The sequence below is a fragment of the Scomber japonicus genome, chromosome 24 (genome assembly GCF_027409825.1).
Source record: "Scomber japonicus isolate fScoJap1 chromosome 24, fScoJap1.pri, whole genome shotgun sequence".
NCBI classification, from domain to species: domain Eukaryota; kingdom Metazoa; phylum Chordata; class Actinopteri; order Scombriformes; family Scombridae; genus Scomber; species Scomber japonicus.
Genome location: NC_070601.1, coordinates 15,267,870 through 15,293,497, shown reverse-complemented (window position 1 = coordinate 15,293,497; position 25,628 = coordinate 15,267,870). Strand labels below are relative to the sequence as shown.

Here is a 25,628-nt window from a genome sequence, read left to right as displayed (position 1 = left end):
TCAGCTTACAATTGAGAAATTCTAATAGAAATAATATTATTCCTCTAAGATGCTACAACCCACGTTAGGTCAGACAGAACTTTCAAGCTCGGTAGCTAGAAACATGTCTAACCGATATTCCACAGTTCCCTGATGTGTTCAAGGAATACGTGAGGACTGTGGCTTCGACGAGATAAAGTTTGAGACCCCGAGCTGCAGCGCGGCAGCTGGCTGTCAGCTTTCATTTGGAGGGAGGAGAATTGAACAAAGGCTCGGGAGCACAAAGAAACAACGCGAAAGAAGAGAAAAAGGAGTGAAACAGGAATTAGAGAGAGAAAGCTGATGAGAGAAAGAGACAAAACACAGGATAAACAACAGAGAGAGAAAGAGGAAAAGAAAAAGAAAAATGGATTCATAAAAAGAGTGATTATGTAATACAGAGACTTTCCCTAGATATGAGAAGCTCCAATATGGCTGTCAGAGGGGTTATTTCATCATCGCAATTTGTAAGTTGCACTAAAAAGTAAGCATTCAACTTTTTAGTGTGCAAGCTTTGAGGTGATGTAATAACACCTCTGGCAGCCGTATTGTTGAGATTTGATAGGTCCAGAAAATACGTCCATTCAGGCTTTTTATCCTCAGTATCTAACTGAGTGTGGTAAACAGACTCTGAACTCTCTGAGCGGGATGCTTGGTGCCTTCAGGCTGGAGCACTGTGCACTAAGCTAGCACAGTTGTGTAGACTAATCCACTAGCTGAGTTTTCACTGGTCTCTTCTGCGGTAATGTTGCCATGGTGGCAACAGTGGAAATCAGCACAGTGAGTGTAGATTTGCAAAAAGCTAAACTGCCTATGAATAATGGATTTCCAGTTTAAACAATGTTGCTCTGATTATAATCATAATTTCATGACAATGTAACATATTGTATGGCATCGGTAGGACTTTTGTTTTTTTAAAGCAAAAGCTGACAAAAAGTGATGAAAATATTTAGAAGTGCCATAGTGCCATAGTAGAAATGATGGCTTCTCTACTTCTGCCTGCAACACACATTGGTCAAATTGACAGCAAGTCATTTGTATGTATAAAGAAGCACTGTCAAATCACATCATGAAAAACAGTTTGACTTTATTAGACTGGATCTGGAAGTTACTGTGAGCCTTAAAATAACTTCCTCTATTTCTGTACTGACCCACAGTTTTACAACAATGAAATAGTTCCTAAAAGGAAGAGGAAGGAGGAGGTAAATGGTTTAAGTACTGTAAGAACTGTAGCTACATGTTGAGAATGTAAGTTTTTCTGTTAAATAAACAATGCTGCTGGCTAACTAACTAACTCCTGATTGTATTTACATTTTCCTGTAAAGCATTGATTCAGATTCAGATTCAGACAACTGTAGTACTACCCAGTCCACATAAATAAAACAATCTAGCAGCAGCACTGAAACATCAACATGCCAGTGACAACAGATCAACCAGTGGGTACAAAAACAAAAGCAACAGACACCCTCTGGCCCCCTCAGGTGACCACATAGATGTAGGCTTATGAGGAGCCAGCAAAAAAACACAAACTTAAAAGAAGATCACTTGCGCTCGGCACAAGTTTAAACACAAGTTTAAAGGAGGTTACCTACATTTCAATGAATGCTGTCGGCATTCAGCAGCCTGATAGAAGAAGGAATGAGGGAATTAGAATAGTGGTTTGTTTTTCCTGAGAGGCGCTTGATAGTGCTGGCCTGAGGGCTTTACAGACAATTCACTTGACAGTACATGGTCAGATTGACTAATAATTCCTTTTGCTTTCTGGACCACACTCTTCTTCCACAGGGATCACAAGTCTTTGAGCTGCACTCTAGTGATCTTGGAGCAGACTTTAACAATGTCATTGAAACTGTTCTTGTCCTTCACAGACAACCCATTGAACCAACATATACATAAAAATGTTAAAAGGCCTTGAATAAAGGAGTTATAAGGACTTATGTTGATGTTCATTTATGATTATACATAAAGACTAATAGGGATGAGATGTGATAATAAACACAGACTGGTTAACTGATTGTCTTGGTGTGAATATTAAAGGGGACATATTGAGCTTTTGGTGATTTTCTGTTATTTCTACACTGGCCTAATGTCAGATATATATGTTGAATATGATCCAGTTCCAAAACTTGAGTTGAACTTATGTAGAAATGTTCACTACAAGTCAAAAATCAGGGCTTCAACCTGCTCTAAACACTTCATTAGCTATGTTTTGGGACACGTTAGCTTAATTCAGACAGTGCTAACAAAAAATATGATGTGCCATCCATTAAACAGATCAACATTAAATGCTTTATTTTGTATAACAAGTCAATAAACATCTACATGATGAGATAAAGCTGTAAATGTCAACATCTGAAACCCCATACAAAACAACTGGATGCAAAAAATGTTGAGACAACAGTGTGGCTTGAACGAATTAAAAAGTAAACAATTTGTTTACAGCTTTGATACTAATCCCTCTAGAAAATAGTCCCGCCAACAAGGAATTTAACTGAGAAAGACATAAAGAAAAGGAAAAAAACAGAGGAACATGGTTGAAGTCTACGGTTTACACCAAAGTGTCCACTGTGGTTTGACGCCTAGCATTAAAACGGCTGTTAACAACACAGACAATGTGTAGTTTCAAAGGAGTAAACTTCAAACGGGCCTCCAACTTCCCAAATCCCGACAGCTCGTCTTCGCTGAGATATGAGCCACAGAAAAACTCAAACAATAAGAATCCTTTCATAGCACGAGAAAATGTTCAGAAAGCCCAGGTGGGGTGTTAATAGTGTTTTGAGCATTGATGCATAGCATATTAATGATGCACGTTCACCCCACTTGCTCCCAACTAGTAATTGTTTATTGTAAGATCAATGGAAAAAATCATGTGCCGTGATGTGTCGTTTCAAGGTTTAAGCGAGCTGCGAGGGATTACAACATTCCCTATCATGCTGGCTAAAAACCTCAACACCACACTCACAACAGGGGGGATTAAAAAAGGAATACCTTCTCATTTCATATACAATCAAGACTAAGAGTTGAAAGGTAACCATTTGATAAAATATGATAGAACAACCCAAGTTGATGCCCCGGGATTATCATATTTATTTATATCAATACCCAACCCTGGTTTATTCTTCTTTCATTTCTTTTATATGGAATGGAATAAAAAAAAAAATACTAACTTGGAAGTGTATAACTGCTCAATAGTCGTGAATTAAATATCACCCTAAAGTCATGACTCATTGGAGAGATGTGTTCAAACCCTGTCTGAACAAAGTTTATGTCATTCAGACTTCTGACTATGATGTATGTACATTATTAATTTATGCAAAAATTCTAAAAATTCAATACACATATTTTTTGAGGATAAATGGGAAAAGTTTTTGAGTATCTCTGCCATCATTCTGGATATGTAAAACAAACATAATTCCATTGTATGCATACAATGACAATAAATTATCTTATATTGTCTTAGTTTATCTTATCCTATTCTATCTTATCCTATCTTACCTTATCTTATCCTATTTCAACTTATCTTATCCAATCTTACCTTATCCTATATTATTACATCCTATCTTATCCTATCCTATCTTATCCTATCCTATCCTATATCTTACCTTATCTTATCCTATCCTATCCTATCTTATCTTATCCTATCCTATATCTTACCTTATCTTATCCTATCCTATCTTACCTTATCTTATCTTATCCTATCCTATCCTATCTTACCTTATCTTATCTTATCCTATCTTACCTTATCTTATCTTATCCTATCCTATCCTATCTTACCTTATCTTATCTTATCCTATCCTATCTTACCTTATCTTATCTTATCCTATCCTACCTTATCTTATCCTATCCTATCTTACCTTATCTTATCCTATCCTATCTTACCTTATCTTATCCTATCTTACCTTATCTTATCCTGTATTACTTTATCTTATCCCATCTTACCGTATCCTATCCTATCTTACTGTATCCTATCCTATCTTACCTTATCTTAACTTATCCTTTACCTCAACCTATCTTACCTTATCATATCCTATGGTGGTGAGCATGATCATCCTCTTTGTAAAAATAATGATTTTAAACACAAACAAGGAGAATAAGCTATAAAATCAACCTGGCTGAGAACACCACCAGAACCATTAATCACACAAACGAGACAGATACAGGTACAACACATACACCGCTAGACTGGAAACAATTAAACTGGCAAAGAGGAAACGACTGAAATAACTGACATACCTGAATGTTTTTGTTTTTGTTTTTCTTCATTATTACTGAAGCATTACAGTTTGACTATTTTAATTATTGAGTTTAAGCTTTAGGATTAGAGTAGATGGAATGAGAAAGGAGAATGGTTTTCCATAATAATTATTTTCATAAGGAGGTGGTGAAAAGATAAACAAAGATCTTTATACAGGTCTGTGGCATTTTCACCCACACTGATCATTTAATCCCCACCCAACTCACGATTGATCTTTCAAGCTATTTGGCAGTATTTTTGATATGTGCAATAAATCAAGGCCCATATTTTAAAAAATCAGCACCATTCATCACAGAGAGCTAAACACTGGAGACAGTGTTGCAATAAACTTTAACCCTGGTCAGTTTTACTCACTTTATACCTGCTTGACAGGTTTGATTAAGAGTCTGTAAACTAGTTTTGGGTCAACTGCAAATCTGGCATTGATGGATTATGGGAGAATATACTTGTTTTTAGTTTGCACAACTCTAAAGACTTTTCTGGAGTGTGAGGACTATTTTGCCACCCTGTCAGTCTTTCATTAATGATCGAGTCCTTCCATCAAGGGGACCACAATTATCACCTTGGCAACACCCATCCACAGCATGACACATCATCGTCAATTTAGCCAATTAAGGTGCATGGTTGGAAGGTATGAAATATGATGGGACTAGTAACACATCCTGAATATTCTTCTCTGGAATAAGCAGTGTGTGTGCAGCTGTGTGTGTGTGTGCAGCTGTGTGTAGCTCTGTGTGTGTGCGTGTGTAGCTCTCTGTGTGTGTGTGTGTGTGTGTGTGTGTGTGTGTGTGTGTGTGTGTGTGTTAGTTAGTTACCCTCAGGGTCCAGCAGTCTCTCTATCCCCAGGTGTTGTTCTGCCTTATTAAAGGCATGTTCCAGTCTGTCGATCGCCGACGTCTTCTTCTCCACTGCGCTCCAATCAAACAACTCAGGTCTGTGGGGGACAAATCAAAAGATCATAAACTTACTGTATATATATTTTAATTTTGTTAACATTCAGAGCAGTACCCCCAGTATTTACTACATCATGTCCCTGGTTGATCATTTCCAGTGCTCTGTGCAAATTCCTCAGCATATGTCAAGTCAAAGGATGCAAGAAGCATTCTCCAAAGAAAAAAAAAGGCTGACCTTGTAGCAATAAAAAAGTTTTTCAATGTTTAAATTATATAACCTTTTGATTTATTTTCTCATATATAAAATGAGCTGTAATTAACTCGTTTCAGCTGATGCAGCAACCATGTATCCATCTGCTGTGCATTGATATTTAGCTGTACTGCGCAAACTCTCCTGTCTATTTCCTCAATAAACAGATACTGCAACATACATTGCTGATTTTGCATGTTTTTTTTTCATTTAAAAGTTCGAAAATTTGCACATGTAATCCTCCACTCTCAGTAAATATAATGTTGGCATGGAGCACCACAGCAAATAATCGGCAGGGGAAACACGGACGGCTTTGGTGTGTGTGATCTCCTGCTTTGTATTCCTGTAAGGACAGTGCAAACAGATGTTCATAATGGCTAACCATGATTTCATTCATAATTACATGAGTCCAGTCCTGAGACCTAAAGCCCCATGGGTATCTATAGAGGCAGATTAACACTGCATCACCTCTGCAAAGCCATTCATCCATCTATCCATCTGACCTTTCATCCATTATCCAGTTACTGATTTAATTGTTCATTGAATACCCTATAATATTAGAAACTGTTCCATATAATATAATAAGCAACATATGCAATTTACAGCTGCTGAACTTATCTTCTTCTGTCTCTGTCATATTATAAACAATACTTTAAATACAAAGGAATTTATTTTATTTTACTTATTCAAGATTATTATTCATATCCATGTATGATCCTAACATGTTTTCTACTCATCTGTGCAGGCTGCCTGTGTCATTTCTGCATTTATGTTCAGACATTATCAATATCTCTGTTTCACTTATGACTACATTTTAGGATCCAAACTGTACTGTATTTCAGTTCTACTGATGATGTACTTCTTTTCATTACACTGTGCACATAGCCTACAACAAATCTCCATTCAAATCAGTCCAGCAATTTAGACTGTATGTTTTACAGCTCCATGCAGAATTCTGTATTTGTTGAATTAGATATATATTTAGTGTGTGTTCTCTTTTTTGTTGCTCACATGTATTATGACTTGCAATGGACCCTGCATAGGTGATGTCTGGCTCAACTATATGTGTGAATTCATGTGTGGTTGAGTGACAAATAAACTTCTCTCTCTAACCTCAGCATTAACAAAATACTGATGTTTTGAATGATTAAAAGCAGCACTGTGGAAGTGGGTTCATCTGCAAAATGTCACAGAAACATGGCTCAATCTGGCTTTATCGTTGCTACTGGCCCCTGAGTGTAGATTATCATTTATCATTACATCTTTCGTTTTAACCTTAAGACTGCGTAACTCAAGTTCAGCATATCCCTGGTTATGATCCTATGCTGGATTTGGTATAATATGATGATATAATGTTGAATGGAACCTACGTAACACACACAAGGTCACAAAATAAGTTACCTGGCAGTTTCAGTGAATATGAAAACAAGTGTCATCCCCAGTCTTTATCACAATTAGTGAATTGACATTTTGAGAAATAGCCTACACTTATATCTGATAGGTAAAAACAACGGGTTAACACTTATGTTTGTTGTTAAGCAGACATTCAACAAATTAGCTATCTCACCTTGATTAGTGAGATTTTAGAGGTGTTGGTAATCTGGATCGCTGCCAAGATAAAAACTATTCTTTCCGCCTGCTTACACTCTTTCTGCTAACCTAAGCTAACAGACTACTGCCTCTGGCTCCATAATTAATGCACAGATGTGAAGGCAGCATTAATCTACCTGACACAGCTCCTAACATGAGTGCCTCCAAACCTCGCTGTCACACCACTACATGTCCCTTTTCCTTTCTTTTACTCTGTTTTAACTTTTTTTTTCTTTTTCTGGGTACTTTGTACTGATTGAGTCAATTTCCACTTTCAAGTATATTAACTATTTAATACGCTGTGTGAACAAGACCAAATAAATCCTATACTCTGTCTTCTTCTATACTGCTTTAATATTTCCTTGACTAAATACTCCTCCTTTCTAGTGCTTTATTTTGTTTCTACTTTTTTTCTCCTTCTGCTAACTTGACACACACACACACATACGCACACACTTGTCGTTCTACAGTACCTGTGGCTGTGGATGAGGGCATTGAAGGCCAATCCATCATTCCAGCTACTGGAGAAGTTAACCACATTGACCTGAGGACAGAGATAATGGATGTTAAAGGGCCAGCCTGTGAATGCAGTGTGACACCTTCTGTTGAAATACAGTAGCCCCAATACTGGTTTCCATTTTCATCTGTGCTCATTGGATTAAAGATATCTTTTCACTCTCAAATTTCCAGTCTCGGTTTTTTATATGTGGAGGGACTGAATACAATGGTGAAAAATGGGTTTCACGTATCACAAAGCCTCAGAAAGTACGAGTCATCTGACAATTCACAAAACCTTGCTCCCCTATAGTGTTTCTTTACTTCTAGCATGCAACACACTTCATAATGATAACGGGGTCAGATTTAGCTCTTGAACTTTGTAGTCACTTTGAAAAGAAAGTGTCCTCAATTAAGCCAGCTATCCATTTATAGCATCTCTAGTTCAATTCTGAGTGAAAACAGAGTTGTTGATGTTTCTAGTTGAATCCTTTTAACAGTTAGCATGTTAAAAGCTACAGTATGGTAAATATGCATATGGCAATTTATCATGCTGCATGTCCCAGTTGCACAATTACATTTATGTTTATTGTTTGTATTTTTTTAAATAGGTTTTACTTTTTTAGAAAAGGCTTTGAGGATGTGTTTGGTAAGTAAAGTAAGGGTGTCTTCGGTCATGTTGATTGTTCATTGTTGGAGTTTAAACTTCTCCAAATCCAGTAAAGAGCTGGATAGAGCTGCTAATGTTTGCCTAAACTCTGATATAGAAGCATCCTGGCGCCCTCAGTGAATGACTTCTAGAAGATGATTTTTTGTAACACTAGTTTATTACTGTAGGTAGTAACCTACAGTATGCTAGTTAGCTAACAATGCTGATATTCACAGCTTATGTAAAAGCAGACAAACACACTGCTTGATTCACTTTTGCTGTTGTGTTTTTGGGACGCAATAAAAAAATCAGACTACTAAACTCCTTAAAGTATGGTACCCCATAGACACTGCTTTGGCAAGCAGAGGCATCCAAATTTTGACATGCCTGCCGTGTCCAGTTATTATTACTGAGAAATGATTTGCTGTTGAGCCCACAGACACATAATGAAAGTAAATCAGGAAAAGATCTCCCTGATTAGAAAATAAAGATCACACTTTCAAAGTGTGCATTTGGGATAGTTTAAGGTAATTTGGATGAAAACAGCTATCAAAAGCCATATTGGATCCAAAAGGCAGCATAGGCTGTGTAGTGAGTGCTCTTGGCAGTCCTGCCTGAAATTCTTACAATACAGTAGAGAACAGTGCAAGCCAAAAGAAACTACATGAAACAGAGAATAACTACATGGCACTCTGTGCAAAGCTCTAGGAGAGCTGTCATCCCTACCGCTGAAATTTTAAGTTAATTGGATTTTTTTTTCACCCTGAAAACATATTTTTAAGACTAAGTTTCTCTGTGTTTCAGTTTCATGCTTGGGGCTATAAAAAGATAATCATCTGATGGCACTAATCCCAGATCTGGATCACCACCAAAACCTAATCCATTATTCCTTGGCCCAAAGCCTACCTGTCAACCAACTTTCATGAAAATCTGTTCATGGGGGTTTGACAATCAGACAGGTAGACAGATACCAAAGAATCATAAGGTCTTTGGCAGTGTAATAGCATTCAACACTTCACTTCATGAATCTCCTCATTAGACTTGAAGCTACTGCTTTTAAATTGAGACAGCAATAATTACTCAACATTTACATGTTGTATTAATAAGACAGCAGTTTTTTATGCCATCACAGACTACTACAGACTCCTGGAAATACACAAGACTAAACACTACTTTAGGACACAACTAACAGTGGAACCAATGTGTCAGCCTGTTGATTAAGGTCAAGACTGAGTGAGAAGTGAAGGTACAGACCTGAGGATACTGGCGTGTGTTCTGACGAACCCAACTCAGCAGAATCTTCTCACTGTTGGTCTGCTGTAGGCCCGCCATCACATCCTTCATCACATCCTTTACCTGCACACACACACACACACACATAAAGAGACAGTATAATTAGTGTAAACATATACTTATATGAAGCCAAAGTTTAAGGTGTGATGGAAAGGGTTTCATGGAAATCCAGCTAATGGTGTCCTGTGTACAAAGTTCAAAATTTGATTAGAGATTACAGTTACAGGAGAGTTCATGAAGGGTCCAAAGTGGAACTGCTCTTTACATTTCATGAAAAACTATTGACTGGATATTTCATATTTTTGAATACAAAATATTGTTTCAAGAATTTATGACAAATCGTGGGGCTACAGGACAGGTCAGAGGGTCACAAATATAGTTAGTAATATCAATAGCAAAGTTAATACCACTCATGCCCAAAGTTGTGACAGCTGAAGGCTTTACAAGCTTGTCTTTGTAAGCTTGTGTGTGTACTGTAACACAATAATCAGAAAAGAGGCATACATTGTCCTGGTTAAACTGTACAGTCACGTTTCGTTATTCTTTCACTTGTCTTTAGTTTTGACAAAGCAGTAGCTTATCACTCTGATTCAAATATATTCAGCAGAAAATGTTCTAACATAAAACTCCAAGGATCCAGTGAGTCTAAATGTTACTTTATGTCTCTGTATTTCATCTCTATTAATCACAGAAGTTTTCCTTAAGTTCTTTAACATGTATCTGTGTTGCCCCACAAAAGACTTCCACCAGCTCTGTTCACACTGCTGTATGGAGAAATATTACTAGATAATGAAGAGCTCAGTCACAGCTCAAATGCTACTGTAGTAAAAAGACAACAAACGTTATTTTTAATGACTGAAACATGTCACATGTTCAAAGTAAAAACTCATAAAACAACACTGTCAAACCCAAAGCCAGTGTAAGATAATACTGTACTCATAACACAGTAGTAAAAGTGTTATCGGATTAGTTTGCAAATTAGGCAGTTATAGGATCATAGCAGTTTATTGAGCCTTCATCCTAACTGACAAATTGTTATGGTCCATTCGACTTATGTATCCAATTTGGGCATATACACACATTTGAGGCAATTGGAGATTGTTTATGTTTGTCACTTATCATTTGTTATTCATATAGAATGACATTTGTAATGACATGGAATGAGATAGCTAGACTAAAAAACACATAAATATGTCTGTTTGAACCCAACACTTTGCCTTGATAAAGCGTATGCTCTGTCAGTGGCAGCTGATAGCAGTTACCATCACCCACAACTATTACCACTCTTTCACTCGCTGACACACACACACACACACACACACACACACACACACACACACACACACACACACACACACACTCACACACAAGACTTTTTAAAGAACTCCCCTGATAGACAGAACAACAGATATTGAAATCCATGCTAATATGATGCCTGACAATGTAGAATTACCATAAAGAGACGTTTTAAAAATATCTGCTGCTTTCTAGCAAAGTTTTGACATAGGCTGTCAGGAGATATTTTGCATATTCACAGGCATGTTCCTCCACACACACTGTAAAAGTGCACACAGTTAAAGGACACTTGTGTACACACATATTCATGCAGCAGACTGTGTGTGGATATGGTTGCACCCTCACAGGCTGGATTTTTGGCAACTGTGAGTGACAGTTTTGGAGCACTTGTTCAGGGCTCGGGGTGGGGTGGTGTTATGCTTTTCACTACATGGCTGTATATTACTTATTCATATCTTACCCTCACCTTTCTCTCAACCACATGCATGCACAAATAGGGGTTTGTCTGTTTATTCCCCCACCCCTCCCTCCCCACTGGCTTGTGTCCATACTCTCTGATAGCACCCAACTCTCCTCTGCCCTGCCCTTTCTCCATTCTGACACATACACTCATGCAGTGAGGCGGTGCTCGAAGCAGGGGCTGGACAGATGAGTGGAAGATGACAAACATCGGGGGGTCCAGTTGTAATCCTCAAATGAACAAGAAAAAACAACCAGAAAAACAACCACATTCAGCAACACACACACACACGCACACACACACACACACACACACACACGCACACACACACACACACATACACACACACAGAGATGGAAAGAGAGATGCAAAGTTAGAGAGTAAGAAAGAGGAGGAAAGTCATTCCTGTTATTACACATACACACACACACACACACACAGATACACACTCACACACAATATGGAACTGAACCTATTAATAGAGTTTGGTGTAATTTGTGTCGAGGTGAATTCCCAGCAAGGGACTCACACACATGCAGCTACACGCGCACACACACACACACACAGACACACAAACAGGTTTGTTAGAGATTCTTCATAGAATGTGGCCTGCCGGGTAAAAAAAAAAAAAAAGGGACTCATTTGGGAGTAGGTCACTGCATGCATTTCCACTTTAATTGGAGGGGCGCGTTGACAAAGACTGCTGTATACACAAACTCACAATGACACACACACCTACACACTGATAGAGATCCACACACACACACACACAGAGAAGCCTTCACAGACTGGCATAAATGACCACACACAAGCAAATGATAACCTCCAGGGCGTAGCAGCCTCTGACAGACGTATTCACACAATACATACACATGCAACCCACACTCTTGAACACACATACCTCATTATAGAATTGTGTTTAGCTATTAATCGCGTCATTAAGTCTATGCCAAAACTAGTGTGATTGAGACATTAGCCTCCATTCAACTTAATGAGGAATGAAATACAATTAAAATGTGTTATAATATATGCTATTAAAAAGACCGACTTTACATGAACTTGGTTCATAAAATACATTTTGAACTTTAAACACAGCTTAAGGGGAGAAGTAGCCAACAGTGGAGGCCTAATGTTGCTGTGTGAATTGGCAGAAAGATGAAAGGCAGTGAAAAGACCAGGAGGGAACCAGACGTGGTGAAAAAAGAACATTAAAGGAAACTTTGGAGTGCCCTGTACTGTTTTTGCACTCGCATTAATGTGGCTGGTGGATGTACTTTTCTCCCCCCAAGTTATGATGTTGGATACCTGACCTGTACATGTTTCTAGGTCAGAAATACCTGAAACACTATTAGCGGCTTCTTTAAAATGAGATAGAATTCATATATAGCTGTCTCCTATTCTTTACGATACTCCTATGAAACACATTTTGAGTATGCTGAGCATTAAGACATATAAAATACATGAATATTATGTAGCATTAAGTCAGTTTGATGTCCTTTGGCATACTTATTGAATCACATTCATTTCTCTTGTATCCCATCTACCTTAAGTATTAAAGTATATTACACAATTACTATGGAAATTGGATTTGGGAAACAGCTTTTTAAGTAGGTTTAGTAAAATAAGGTTTTTTTAACCTTGCGGCATTGTAGTGTATTTGTCCCTCAAGTAAAATATCTTTAAGAAATCACTTTTCTTTTCTTACTGCTTCCTATTATTACAATTTCTCCCTGCAATGTGACTGTACCTTCACCTTGAACACTACAGTCCAGACCACAGTACACATTCCAAAATACATATGGGCAAAAAGATTCACATGGATACAGGAGGATGGTGTGTAGTATTTTGGTCTATCAATTTGAAACAAATGTGAGTTTTGAAGCTGTAGGTTAACATGTCATCTATATATGACTCTGTATGTGCTTTATGGAAAACAAGCATTGTTTCCTGGTGGTAAATTTGTGTATCTGTACATATATAACCTCAACAGCACGAGTGCAGTTATTTAACTCACTGTGGGTTGTTTATCTTAACAATAAAACTTCCTTCCCACTGTATCACTCTGAGTGGGCTTCATTGAATGTAACTGCTACTGAATGAATGTTACTGAATGTGACTACAGAGTAAAATGGATTCACAAACAATTCATAATTCAGGATTGTGTAAGCCTATTTTCAGTTTTTACCAGGATGTTATTTGATGGGCTGCGTGGATGAGTAAACATACATCAGCGTCACGATATATTCAGTCCAATCAGAAACAGAAATCTGAAATGTTGCAAAAATATATATATATATATATATATATATGATGCTTCTCCAAAAAATGAAAACAGGAGCTTCCAAATAGCTGTTCAGAGCAAAATTCTTTCTTTCTTTGTTTCTTGCTCTCTCTCTCTCTCTCTCTCTCTCACACACACACACACACACACACACACACACACACACACACACACACACCTGCCAGTGGAGAATGATGCTCCAGATGAGCCCGAGAATAAGTTTGTGATTTCCATCAACGATGTCTGCCGCTCCGATATTCACCAATTCGACCTGGAGGATGGACAAACAGAGAGACAAATCTCATTATGGCTTTATTTCACAAAGGGTAAGCCACTCCTCTCACTCACTCACTCTGACTCAGTGGCTCCCAACTTTCTGTCTTGTGACTCTTAAAACAAAGCAAAGGTTAGAGTCCTTGTGGGGACATACACTGTGGCAGTTCTCCAAGTCCCTTCCCTGAACAGCAGCTCTGTAATTATAGCTTAGCAACAGTTGCAATGCAAAGCAGGCCTGTTGAGCGTTGCAGTGTGCTTTGAGGTGTAGTTAGATTAATACTCTATACACACAGACTCTGGAGATGGTGTTACTTTTTAGGGTTTACAAAAACAGAAACAGGGGCAAAAATATAAGGAATAAACAGTGTGTTCATCTGCAAATGTTAGCATGCCTGACTAACTAGCTTTCAACCTAGCAGGTTGGACTTAAAAGACCAAGGAGCACATCATTAGCTATATCATTTTGCAGGGGAAAACTTTATTCATATACTGTGTGTAATGTCTTTTACATGGATCATCAATTGGTGTGGATATTAACTTTTGCAAGGGACGCGTAGCCTCAGCAGCATGACATTATATTTAGGTATTATGCACATTAAATACCCTTTTATCTGGATCTCAGTTTAAAAGAAGTCAGCTGGAAAACTAAATAAAAGTCTCCTGTAAACTCACACTTCAATGAATGTAGTGAGTATTAATATTGTTCTGAGTGGTAAATGTGCCACCATTATCACTGTAAACTGCATATGAGTAGTGCTGGAATGGAAAGCTTAACCACCATAGAAATGGTAACTAAGGGGACAGCATGTAGCTAAGAGCCATTTACATCAACAACAAGCAAAACACATTATTGAATGGAGGGAGACTTCAAACAGTACACCTTTTGGATGAAAAAGAGAACAACTTATCAGTCACTCTTCATATTGTTTTATGCTAATTTCAAAATGTGTTAGAGAGAAGGCAGAAACCTGAAAGACAGTTTAATTTAAGCACCTGACTATTTGCTGACTGATTTATATTAATGCACTCAGATATTAAACTCTCACACATAATTACATCAGGATAAAGTCTAATGTGTGTCTCACATACTCACATTGTTCTTCTGCAAGATCTGCAGAGCTCGGTTGACATTGTTGAGCGAGTGAACACGCGTGAATCCTCTCTCCAACCTCACCTACACACACACACGCACACACACACACACGGACACACAAGCACACACGCACACACAAGCACACACACGCACACACACAAACAAGACAGAGGAGATTACTGAGGCATAAACAGACCTTGCTCAGAGGCATCCATGAGCGCTACAAACGGCCACATTACAATAAAAGTGTGCATTTATATTTGTGTGTGCGTGCGCGTGTGTGTCATTACAACAGGGAGATAGTATCAAATGAAGGACAAAGATGGTAATGTCTCTCCATGAGACAGAAATGGGGAGAGACAAAGATGGGGGAGTGAAGTGATGGTAGCGGAAAGAGAAAGAATCAGAGAGAAGAAAAACAAAGAGATAATGAGAAAAGACAGAAGGAGAAAGAGAGAAGGATTCCAAAACACAGACAAAGTGGAGGAGGTGAAGAGAGCTGGAGGGGGGAAAAAGAAAAACAAGGTGGGAGTAGTAGAAGTTTGATTAAGACTGCGGGCTGTGCTGCTGCTGTGTGTGTGTGTGTGTGTGTGTGTGTGTGTGTGTGTGTGTGTGTGCTTCTGTCATTCTAAGAAGCAGTTCAGGTTTTCAATCTTTGCACTTGCCATTTTCGTCCACTTCAGGCACAATTTTCACAACAATTTTCATGTCTTCAAATGATGATTTTGAGTGTCAAAGTTAGGAATGTGATTAGTTTTAGGTCGAGCTGAGGTATTTGTAGCAATCACCCCAATGTGGGAAGGAAGGAAGACATAAAACAAGTTTCACATGGTTACAACTCACAAGAATCAGTCAGGTCGACAACTTTAAATGGCTATTACTAGTGTCACTGTTGGTGGTATAAGCATGGAAATCTGCTTATTTGAAGGTTTCTGCCTGACATCATTACCTTAAATCACATAGTAAAAGAAAACATACTGCATCTGCTTTTTGTCTGTCTACCTGTTCAGACTACAAGCATGTTCAAGTGTATCAGAGTACGCTGGGACACCCTTGGTTAATGAGGCTATCTCATAACTCGTGCAAGTACCTGGCTCCATCAAGCTCAGATCTTTGTTAGTGTCATTTATTCATTTCTTCATTACAAACTAATTAGTAAGTCTTAACCACGTGTCATTACAATTACATGACAGAGAAAAACGAAGACACGTTCAGGCGTACAAGAGTAATACAATTAACTGCTGTTATCTAGAAACATGTACAATATATTCTCTGCATATAAATATTATCTGTGAAGGGTTATGACTGAAAAATGTTGCAGGAAGTCTACTGACAACTATATGTACAGCTGTATCCATCACATCTAAGCTGTTTGGCATTTATTTGTTGTTATTTTTGAATGTAGCTTGGTAAGAAGGAAGACAGTGTTCCCATTCTGAATCTTGCCTACAAAACTACTAGTTTATTAAATCAGGGGTATCAATTCCACTGGGGATGGGGTGGAGGGGTTTGGTTTGGAGTTGGTATACCATTTGCTTCTCTCTGTGTGTGTGTGTGTGTGTGTGTGTGTGTGTGTGTGTGTGTGTGTGTGTTTATACCAGTTCGTGTCCTGCCAGCCCCTCCAGCAGCTCCAGCAGGCGTCGTCCATCACACAGGTCTGAGAACAGATCCTCCACTGGTAGTTTCCTTGTCTGTAAGACACATACATACACAATATTATATTTGAATCCACTAAAAAATAAGTGTATTGATGCAAAATATTCCCAAAGATCCAACATGTTTATTACTAGCACAAACCAGTCTCTGCAATCTGTTAACACAGAAGCATGAGCTTTAAAACAGCTGAACCTGTGCTGAGAGGAACAACTGCAGGAGGTGGTATGAGGTCAGTTTACTCATTCCATGTAAAGGTCAAACAGCCAATCCCCCATACTAGAAATTCTGCTCTTGGCTGGCCAGAACAACATTAGAGTTGTTGGGAGTATAGAGAGACATCTCTTGAGTAATCACAAACCATCCCTGCGTTAAATGTGAAGATGGCAGTTAATACCCAAGAGGTTGTTCTTTATCAGCACTGGCAAGTCTAAGATTACAAGCTAAGAGTTACTTCACATTGGAAAATGCTGCAGGCTGAATACAGTGCGAGGGTCTTTTCTGGGCCTTCAGCCGGCGTGAGGGGAGAAGGAGAAATGGAGTTGCTGCACTACTACATAAGAAACTCATTTAAGAAGGAGATGAAATTCATCAGAATTTAGTTGAATATTGAAAGTATTACTAGTTCAATTACATATAATAGTAGAAAGTTATACAACTCAGCCTGGGCAATAATGATCATGAAACTAGAAAGAAAAGGACAATATTAAAATGACTTAGATTGTAAAATACCCCCAAAGTATCGTAAGCTAGGAGAAAGAGCACACTGTTTCTACAGCAACGATATACATTCACAGAAAGACCAGATTTGGCAATTTGTAGAAGTAACTGCAGAAGGCTCCGAGTAGAGGAGCAGCAGACATAAAAGGGCTCTAAGTTTGGAAGCTGTTCATAAAAATTTGTCCTGGGAACGAAGCAGAGTTATTCACAAATTTATGTGGAATACATTTACAAAGATAAGTGTGGAAAGACACTACAAATATTTTGCATGTCTGCACACAAAGCAACAGCTCAACAGTCACAGCAACCTTAAACTTAAAGAAGTGTTCAGGACGTCTATGATGTAGAATACACTGGCCATTTAACAGTAGACCTGACCACAGAGTCTCAATGAGGGCATAACTATGGAAATTAAAGAAAAGCTCAAAATCTGTGTGGACCAATGAAAGAGTCACTACAGCATCATCATCCAATAATGTACACTCTTGCTTTCTCACCAATAATTAGACCCATCTGAGATGCAAGGCAAGAGAAGCACCCCAACAACAAACTAATGTCAGTGATTTTTTAAACTGCATATCTATTACATTTAACTATTCAGCATTTATCCATTACTTTGAGCTAATCATTTCAGTTGTTTATCCTTTGCTTTTTGCCATTTATCCTTAACTTTGAGCTTACTAGTTAAAGCTGGAGTGCTTTTGTCTCCCCCTTCTGGCAGTGAGAACTACAAAAACAAGCATGCTTATAGTATACAGTAGGCACTGCTGTAGCCTACCCTGTTGCTACTGTTGCTAGCTGTACAGTAGTGGATACATTGTTTTGAGTATCAACTAACTCCTGCAAAATGATTAGATTCACTATCAGAATTACAACCATTCGGTCTGATAACATTTAGAAGGTCTACAGAAAAATCACATGATTAGATTATTTTATCCATAATATGGATATTATTCAAGTTAGCAGAAGGCTAATTGGAGGTTAGCGGAAGACTCCAGTGAGGGGATCATCCCTATGTTCCCCGGGTCCTATGTTCCCCGTTTTGTATGTGACCGGGGAACATAGGGATGATCCTGTCTACAGTTAGCCAGTTAGCTGGGTTAGCCGCTGAGTTAGCGGATGAGTTAGCCGCCGAGCTAGCAGCCGAATTAGCCACCGAGCTAGCAGCTGAGTTAGCCACCGAGCTAACAGCGGAGTTGGTCGCTGAGCTAGCAACCGAGTTAGCCGCGATCGGGGAACATAGGACCCGGGGAACATAGGTAGTACGCTCCCCCAGTGAGCATGCTCTGCCCATTGAGCTTGTGCAGTATGCGTTCATCCAGCCAACATGGGAATGTCAAACCAACAACAGATCAAAAACTCTGCTACAATGTGAAATACAGAGAGATTTATCTGGTGGTGATAAGTTGAATTAGCATTGTGTGAACTTGTTTGTGAAGGGCTTGAATGTAACAGTTGTTACAACGTTGTGCAATGCTGTATAGAACCAGTCTGCAAAAAGCCGCACATGCGTATTTCCGTCCCTCCCACCATGCACTGTACAGCTTCCAACACTCCCGTTTTTCCCAGGTTTCTCCCGTATTTTAGACCCATCTCCCGCTCCTCTCCCGTTTTGTCTTTTCTCCCAGGAATGTCACGTCATTTTACAAGCCCCAACTTTGTCTGTTAATAATAATGAGAAGCGCACAATAACAAAGTTTTTATTTTGAAAGCTCAGACAGGAAGCCGCCGCAGCTCCGTTAGTTTGACCGAAGCTGAAACACAGCGAAATGTTTTAACTATAAATAAAAGTACACAGTTTCCAGCCTGTGTCAGACAATGCTGAGTTTACTGACTAATATTAAAAACCAGGATGTGTTGTGTGAACTATTGTCATCTTAACCCGCTCAGCACTAATATCCCTGCACATTTTCTGCTGTGTGTTGCGTTTAAGCGGCAGTTAAAAGGCTGCTGCTTGGAGAGAAAATTAATGAAGCTGAATGGACAAGAAATGTCCAATAAATGAAAAAAAAAAAGTTTTAATAATCGTGATTTCAATTTTGACCCAAATAATTGTGATTATGATTTTTTTCCATAATCGAGCAGCCCTAGTATATTATTACTTCAATAGCCTCCACATGGTTAGAGTTCTTAACCTGCAGCTGATCATTATTTCAATCTAACTTGGACATTGCATATGACCTTCACATGCACATGGCTTATTAGAGGTGTCATAACAGATTTAAGATCAACTAATCTGGACTAATTTATCGGCAACACTTGATTTAGCACAGTTAGCAGTGTGATATATGAAAATGGAGAAAACGCCTACTGAAGTAAGTAATAATGAGAGAGTGTAGGAGGAATTGGTAAAGACAAGAAGGGGACAAGGACACAGACAAAGTAAAGACAGCATCGTTCAGATAAAGATCACCAAGAAAAACCTTTCTTCTTTCTTTATGTTTCACTGGCAGCATCAACTACAAATGACAACATGAATCTTTTCTGCATTATTACTGTGGCAGAAATCTCTTTTCCTGCATCAATCATATATTATTACAACAATTGCTGCCATGTACAAGTTCCTACTGATGCATTGAAAATACTTTAACGCAGGCGGTAAGACAGAAAGACAGAATAAAAGTAGAGATGACCGAGAGCAGGTAGAAATACAATATGGCAAAGAAAATGGAAAAAAGAAGAAAAATGCACATTTCTATAAAAAAGAAATTCCGTTATCAATCTTCTGAGATCGTCTCACCATCAGTGTCTCATTTTCTCACATTTCTCTTTCCTTTTCCACTCTCTGTATCATATTTTATACTCAATGTCTCCCACACACACTCATTCTCTCACATTTCATTCACCCTCTCTTAAGTTATTTTCCTTCTTTCTGCCTACCCTCCTCGCTGCTGTCGACCTACGCCTCTCGGCAATCTCCTGAGACTCGCTGTTATTGAGTCATTCTCCACGCCAGGGCAGTGTGTGTGTGTGTGTGTGTGTGTGTGCATGTGTGTGTGGTGTGCTAGGAGTAGATGTATTATTTGAATGGATGGTGGACTGTGTGGGGCTGCAGGTGATGACTGAAGAAACAACAGATGGACGTAGTTAAAAAGAAACAAGGCAAAAAAAAGCAAAAAAACACAGTGTTGCACATTTGAATATTACTCCAGAGGACACAAACACACTTTCTTTTCTCCTCCCTGCCCACTCACACTAATTCAAAAAATTCTCATGTCCATTCAGTGAAGGCTTCTTCCATATTTCCAGTACACTAACAATAAAAGAAGTTCTACATTATAGCTGTCAGCAGAAGCTCTTGAACCTTAGTAACTGCTCTGTACTGCAGATGTCAATGTCAGTTTTACAGCAAATCAAATCACAGGTTCAGTATTCTTTTTGGCATTGGCTGTGCTCAGCTGTATGTTGTGTGAACAAAGCAGAGTGCAACACTGTCTGGTGTCATTCTGTAGTCTGTAGAGACTGTAGCTCTCCAATATCTTTAAACCAGATGAAGTGGAAGGTTGTAGATGGCCCTGACCTCTACTCCTCTCTGTGCAACAGAACATCCCTCTGAACATAACTTCATTTATGCTAAGTGTTTGCTCCATATATAAAAACTGGTACATGGAGATTTTCTTAGTGGAGAAAATGGCAATTACATTACTATTTGTGTCTTTTGAGTTTATTTCACATAATTATATATATTCAATACAAACCAGATGTGAGAGGGGCTTACCAGTGGAAGTTAACAATTGTCATGTCTGCTTTATGTTTTGTGTTCAGTTACTGTCTACTGTCATTTATACTCCTTACAGATATAGCATATGTATAGGTGTTCATATGTAGCACTGCAACAATTAAATGACTGAAAATATGTCAAATTTCTCTGATTCTAGCTTCTTAAAAGTGAACACATTCTGGTTTCTTTAGTCCTCCATGACAGTAAACTGAATATCTTTGGCTTATGGACAGTTGGTCAGGACAAACTAAGACATCCCCATGGGAATTTGGAAACATTTTTCGGATATTTTTAGACCAAACAACAAATCAATTAATTGAGAACATAACAGATGATTTGATAATGAAAATAATTGTTACTTGCATTTAATAAGACAAAAGTTTTTCCATCCATCACAGTGGAATTATGCTGAATTAGTAAGCACGGACATCTTTCTCCCCAGCAACGCCCTTCAGCTCTTCCTGGAGGATCCCAAGGCCTTCCCAGTCCAGGAGAGATATATAATCCCTCCAGCGTGTTCTGAGTCTGCCCAGGGGTCTCCTCCCAGTAGGACAGGCATGTAACACCTCCAGAGGGAGGCATCCACGAGGCATCCTGACCAGGTGCCCAAACCACCTCAGCTGACTTCTTTCAAAGCAAAGGAGCAGCAGCTCTACTCCAAGCTTCACACTGGATGTCTGAACTCCTCACCCTAAGTCTAAGACTGAGCCCAGACACTCCCCAGACAAAACTCTTTTCAGTTGCTCGTATAAACGATCTCACTCTTTTGGTCACTACACAGAGCTTGTGACCATAGGTGAAGGTTGAAACAGGTAAATTGAAAGCTTCACCTTCAGGGTCAGCTCTTTTCAGTCTGGTACAACATCTTACCTGCTCTCATGAATAAGACCTAGAGATACTTCACTAGGTTAACTCCTTCACTTCACACAAAAGTACAAGGAAGAATTGCATAGGGCCGTTCTGCATGATGTTTCTCTCTGGATATGATGCTGAGATCCAGATGAATGTACAGTACTGAGGTTTCTGTGATAAAAGATAGGAGAGCTGTTGATAAAAATCTGAAAAGCTCACTTTGTCTATTCAGCACTCACTTTTTAGATGTTCCCTTCAGCTTGTTTACTATCAAATCATGTACGTTGCCAGGCTTCAATATGGGATCATGAGAAAAACCAGCTGTGCAACATCAGTCATGGTCATCCTGCACTGCACAACAAATGTGATGAAAAATGATGATCTCATACGTGCTACTGGGGAATTAGACTTGCTGAATATTAAAGCTAACACATCCACACCATCTGTAACATGGAAAGTCATGTTTGCACAGTGCAGACAACCATCATCTGGATTACTGCTGACACTGAAGAAAAAGCCTGACTGTGATAATTATGAGTCAAGACCTGAAGTTGCAAGGAGCATCTTTTGATTTCCAAACAGATTTATCCGGTGTTTTAATTTGACTGAAGTGGTGTGACATTTGTGGCTAAATGTGAAAACAAACACTGAATATCACTGTAACATTTAGATGCGTTTCTGTTAATATCTTAACAATACCTCTGTGCTACTGTCACATTTTCTTCTTCACTTCCTCTGTTGAGGATGTTATGATTTTGTAGGTGGGAAGCTCGAGTGATTACTTGATTTCTTCCCAGTTCTTTTTCTTTAAAACAAACCAGTGCTGTTGGAAACTCTAAAAACATCACTTCTTATCAATCAGATGATTGAAAGAAACAACATAAAAAACAGAACACTGTGTCCCAGTTCTGTACAATAAACGGATTGTAACCTTGCTGTGGCTATGCGGAGTGGTTCCACTGGACCAAAATATGACAAAATGAAATTAAATACACCTGCATGAACATAAATATCATTTCATTTCTAGACTGATCTTCATGAATACCCTCTTCCCACAATGACATGCAAAAACCAGCATGGAGAGGGTGATGAAAAATGTAAAAGTTATGGATGGTGATGTAACAATTCTGTCAATAATGCATCAGGAATAGGAACATCATTTCTTACAATTCAAATTGTAGATGTGACCAGGCGTATTTGGTATCATAATATAAGACAGTAAAAGACATTCAACTGCCAACATACCACACTGTCAGCATCACCACAGCCTGTACTGACTTTTATGGTGTAGACTTCATTTGGATACCATGGAAAAGTTTTTTTGAGAAAACATGTAAAAAAAAAATAATCACACTGACATCATATGTTTATGAAATAGAAATGGGGAAATTGTAAAAAAAAAAATGTAAATCCATTGTGTCTGTCCTTTTTCTGTAATCAACCTCTTATATACAGTCTATGAATCAACCACACCTGCACACTTGCATTCAGCTGGCATGTCAATGGCACTGCAGCTCACCTTTCTACTCTACTGTGGGTGTTGATTGGCTACATTGTTCAACAAAAAAAGGTTCTTGATGTACCAAAACATTGAGATTGTAGTATTTGGGGTAACATGAAGGGTAACCTGTTCTCTGCATCTGCCAACAAATAAGTGTGAAATCACAGGCTGCCTCTGAGATGTATTCAATCCTGATTTGTTTTAACACTTGTGTGCCTTTTTATCTTCCTCCAAAGAAACTAGGATTTACATCCTCACACAAATACACGCACACACATTAATGCAAAACCAGAGATGCACCTGCTCAACACGCACATACCATACACAAACCTTCTATATCTGGCTTACTACTGTGCAGTGTTTATATGGAACAGGTGATAATAACACACACACACACACACACACACACACAGACACACAAGAAATGAGTCAGCTGTGTTTGGCATTCCGGTCACATGCTGCTAGAGATCATTGCACTCATTGCCGTCACTGTTTGCTGAAGATGAAAGGAGTTTTTGTGTGTGTGTGTGTGTGTGTGTGTGTGTTTGTGTGTGTATGTCTTCTCAAAAAGCAGACTTATTCTCAGATATACACAGATGCTATATTCTGTATCCTTCAGGCTGAGGACAATATGTCTTTTCTCACCTTTAAAAAGGGTAAAAGTAATGTCATAGCTGCTTTATAGCCAGACAGCACTAAGCTATAATTTAGAGAGTATTAAATCTATCATAAGGACATGTAGTCTGTGTGAATATTGAATCCTTTTTATTCCATGTGTCTCTTTCACTTGCTCTGCACGCATGAGAAAGTTGGTGACAGCTTGGTGTGTCTGTCAAAGTCCATTTATTACAACGCTGGTGTGCTTCTGTAGGCGAGGATACGCTCTATTTGACTATCAATGCTACTGTAGATTACAGCTTAGGGCGAGTAAGTATAGCTGCTTTTCATGGTGTCTTGACAATCGTCGCCCACACTCTCAGACTGAGTCAGCTCGCCAAACTATTGCGAACTGTTGTATCACATCCAAAATTCTTGCTTTGCTTAGAAGTATTTAGCTTGGGAGGTGTAGCTGTCAAACAGGCAGCAGGTTATGTGTGTTATATTCTTACTACTGTTCCTACGGTGCAGAGCTCTGCTTAAAAATGTTTGATTGTTTTCTTTGCTGGCACTTAGTTGCTTAATAATAGTTTAATTGTTCTTAATTAAAACATTTCAAATCTACTAATTAATTAGATGCTTTCATCACAGGTAGAATTTTTGAAAACCCTGAAAATAAGAGCCAATGACTTCAAACCAGATGTTCCAGGGTCCAATCTATAGGGCTGTAACTAACAATTATTTTAACCATTGCTTAATTTGCTGATTATATTCTTGATTGTTATGTAATAAAATAACACCAACATTTATTAGGATATATGCTGATAAAAGGTCATTGAGGATTATTATTAAGGCTGTACGTCCTTGTTTTTTAATATAGTCTATTTTTTTTTAAATGTATAAAATCTGATGTGAAGTCATGCTGCTTTGGCTATTAACAGCTGCTGTTCACACAGAGCAGAGAGCAGTCTTCCTGGATCCCTCTGATAGTGACAGCACAGTCTGAATCTGATGATTATGAGGTAAGATCTGAGAGCCTCTTTTATATGATTTGCAAATGGATTGGTGGACGTCTGCCACCACTTTGAAGAGTGAGTTCAGCTGATTGTAGTGGTGTGTGTGTGGTGTGTGTGTTTCTGTCTGACTCAGAGAGTTGTGACTAATGATTATGATTAAGAGCTGGTGTGAAGTTTGTAGCAGATTGTGTCAGTAGTGTAGCACAGAGAAAAAAATGACACTACTGCACAAATTTCAGATGCTGTTTCTATTTGTTCAGAGTGCTCTATCTGTTCATTTTTTGTGTTTGGTTATTGTACATCCCTGCTGTTTAGATAGCAAACAAACAAGAAAACACATGAGAGCTACCAGTGTGTGTGTGTGTGTGTGTGTGTGTGTGTCTGTGTGTCTCACGTTGTCTGTAAAGTTAAATCTGTATTAACAGTCTGCCCTCCGTTCTCCATATCAGAGACAAACCAACCGTCAGCTATACAAACAAATCAAACCCAAGCATGTTTTGGAATGTCAGCTTCTGTAATTGAATTTTCTAACAGGTCCTCTTGGGTGACTCAACCCCACATCAACAAAGAGAACAGATGATACAAAAGATGGGAGGTACACCCGCACAATTTTATCTGAGGACAGCAGACAGATAGACAAGCTTGCATTTTTGTCGCTGGGTAAACAGGCGAGTGAAAAGAGTCGCTCCATACAAATTGCATTTCTTTCAATCCGCCTA

The 25,628-nt window shown here is 38.6% G+C and overlaps 1 protein-coding gene across 4 annotated transcripts in view; it reads right to left on the bottom strand.

Moving 5' to 3' along the window:
- The window catches only part of dmd (dystrophin), a 208,415-nt gene extending 198,909 nt beyond the window's left edge, over window positions 1–9,506 (bottom strand). For all 4 annotated transcript variants that reach the window (XM_053314366.1, XM_053314365.1, XM_053314368.1 and 1 more), the window contains exons 1-3: window positions 9,405–9,506; window positions 7,480–7,550; window positions 5,089–5,207 (exon numbers count right to left, since the gene is read on the bottom strand). In XM_053314366.1, coding sequence (XP_053170341.1) covers window positions 5,089–5,207; window positions 7,480–7,550; window positions 9,405–9,494 — 280 coding nt within the window. In that variant the 5' untranslated portion in view covers window positions 9,495–9,506. The remainder of the gene's footprint in view (window positions 1–5,088; window positions 5,208–7,479; window positions 7,551–9,404) is intronic.
- Window positions 9,507–25,628: the final 16,122 nt, after the last annotated feature.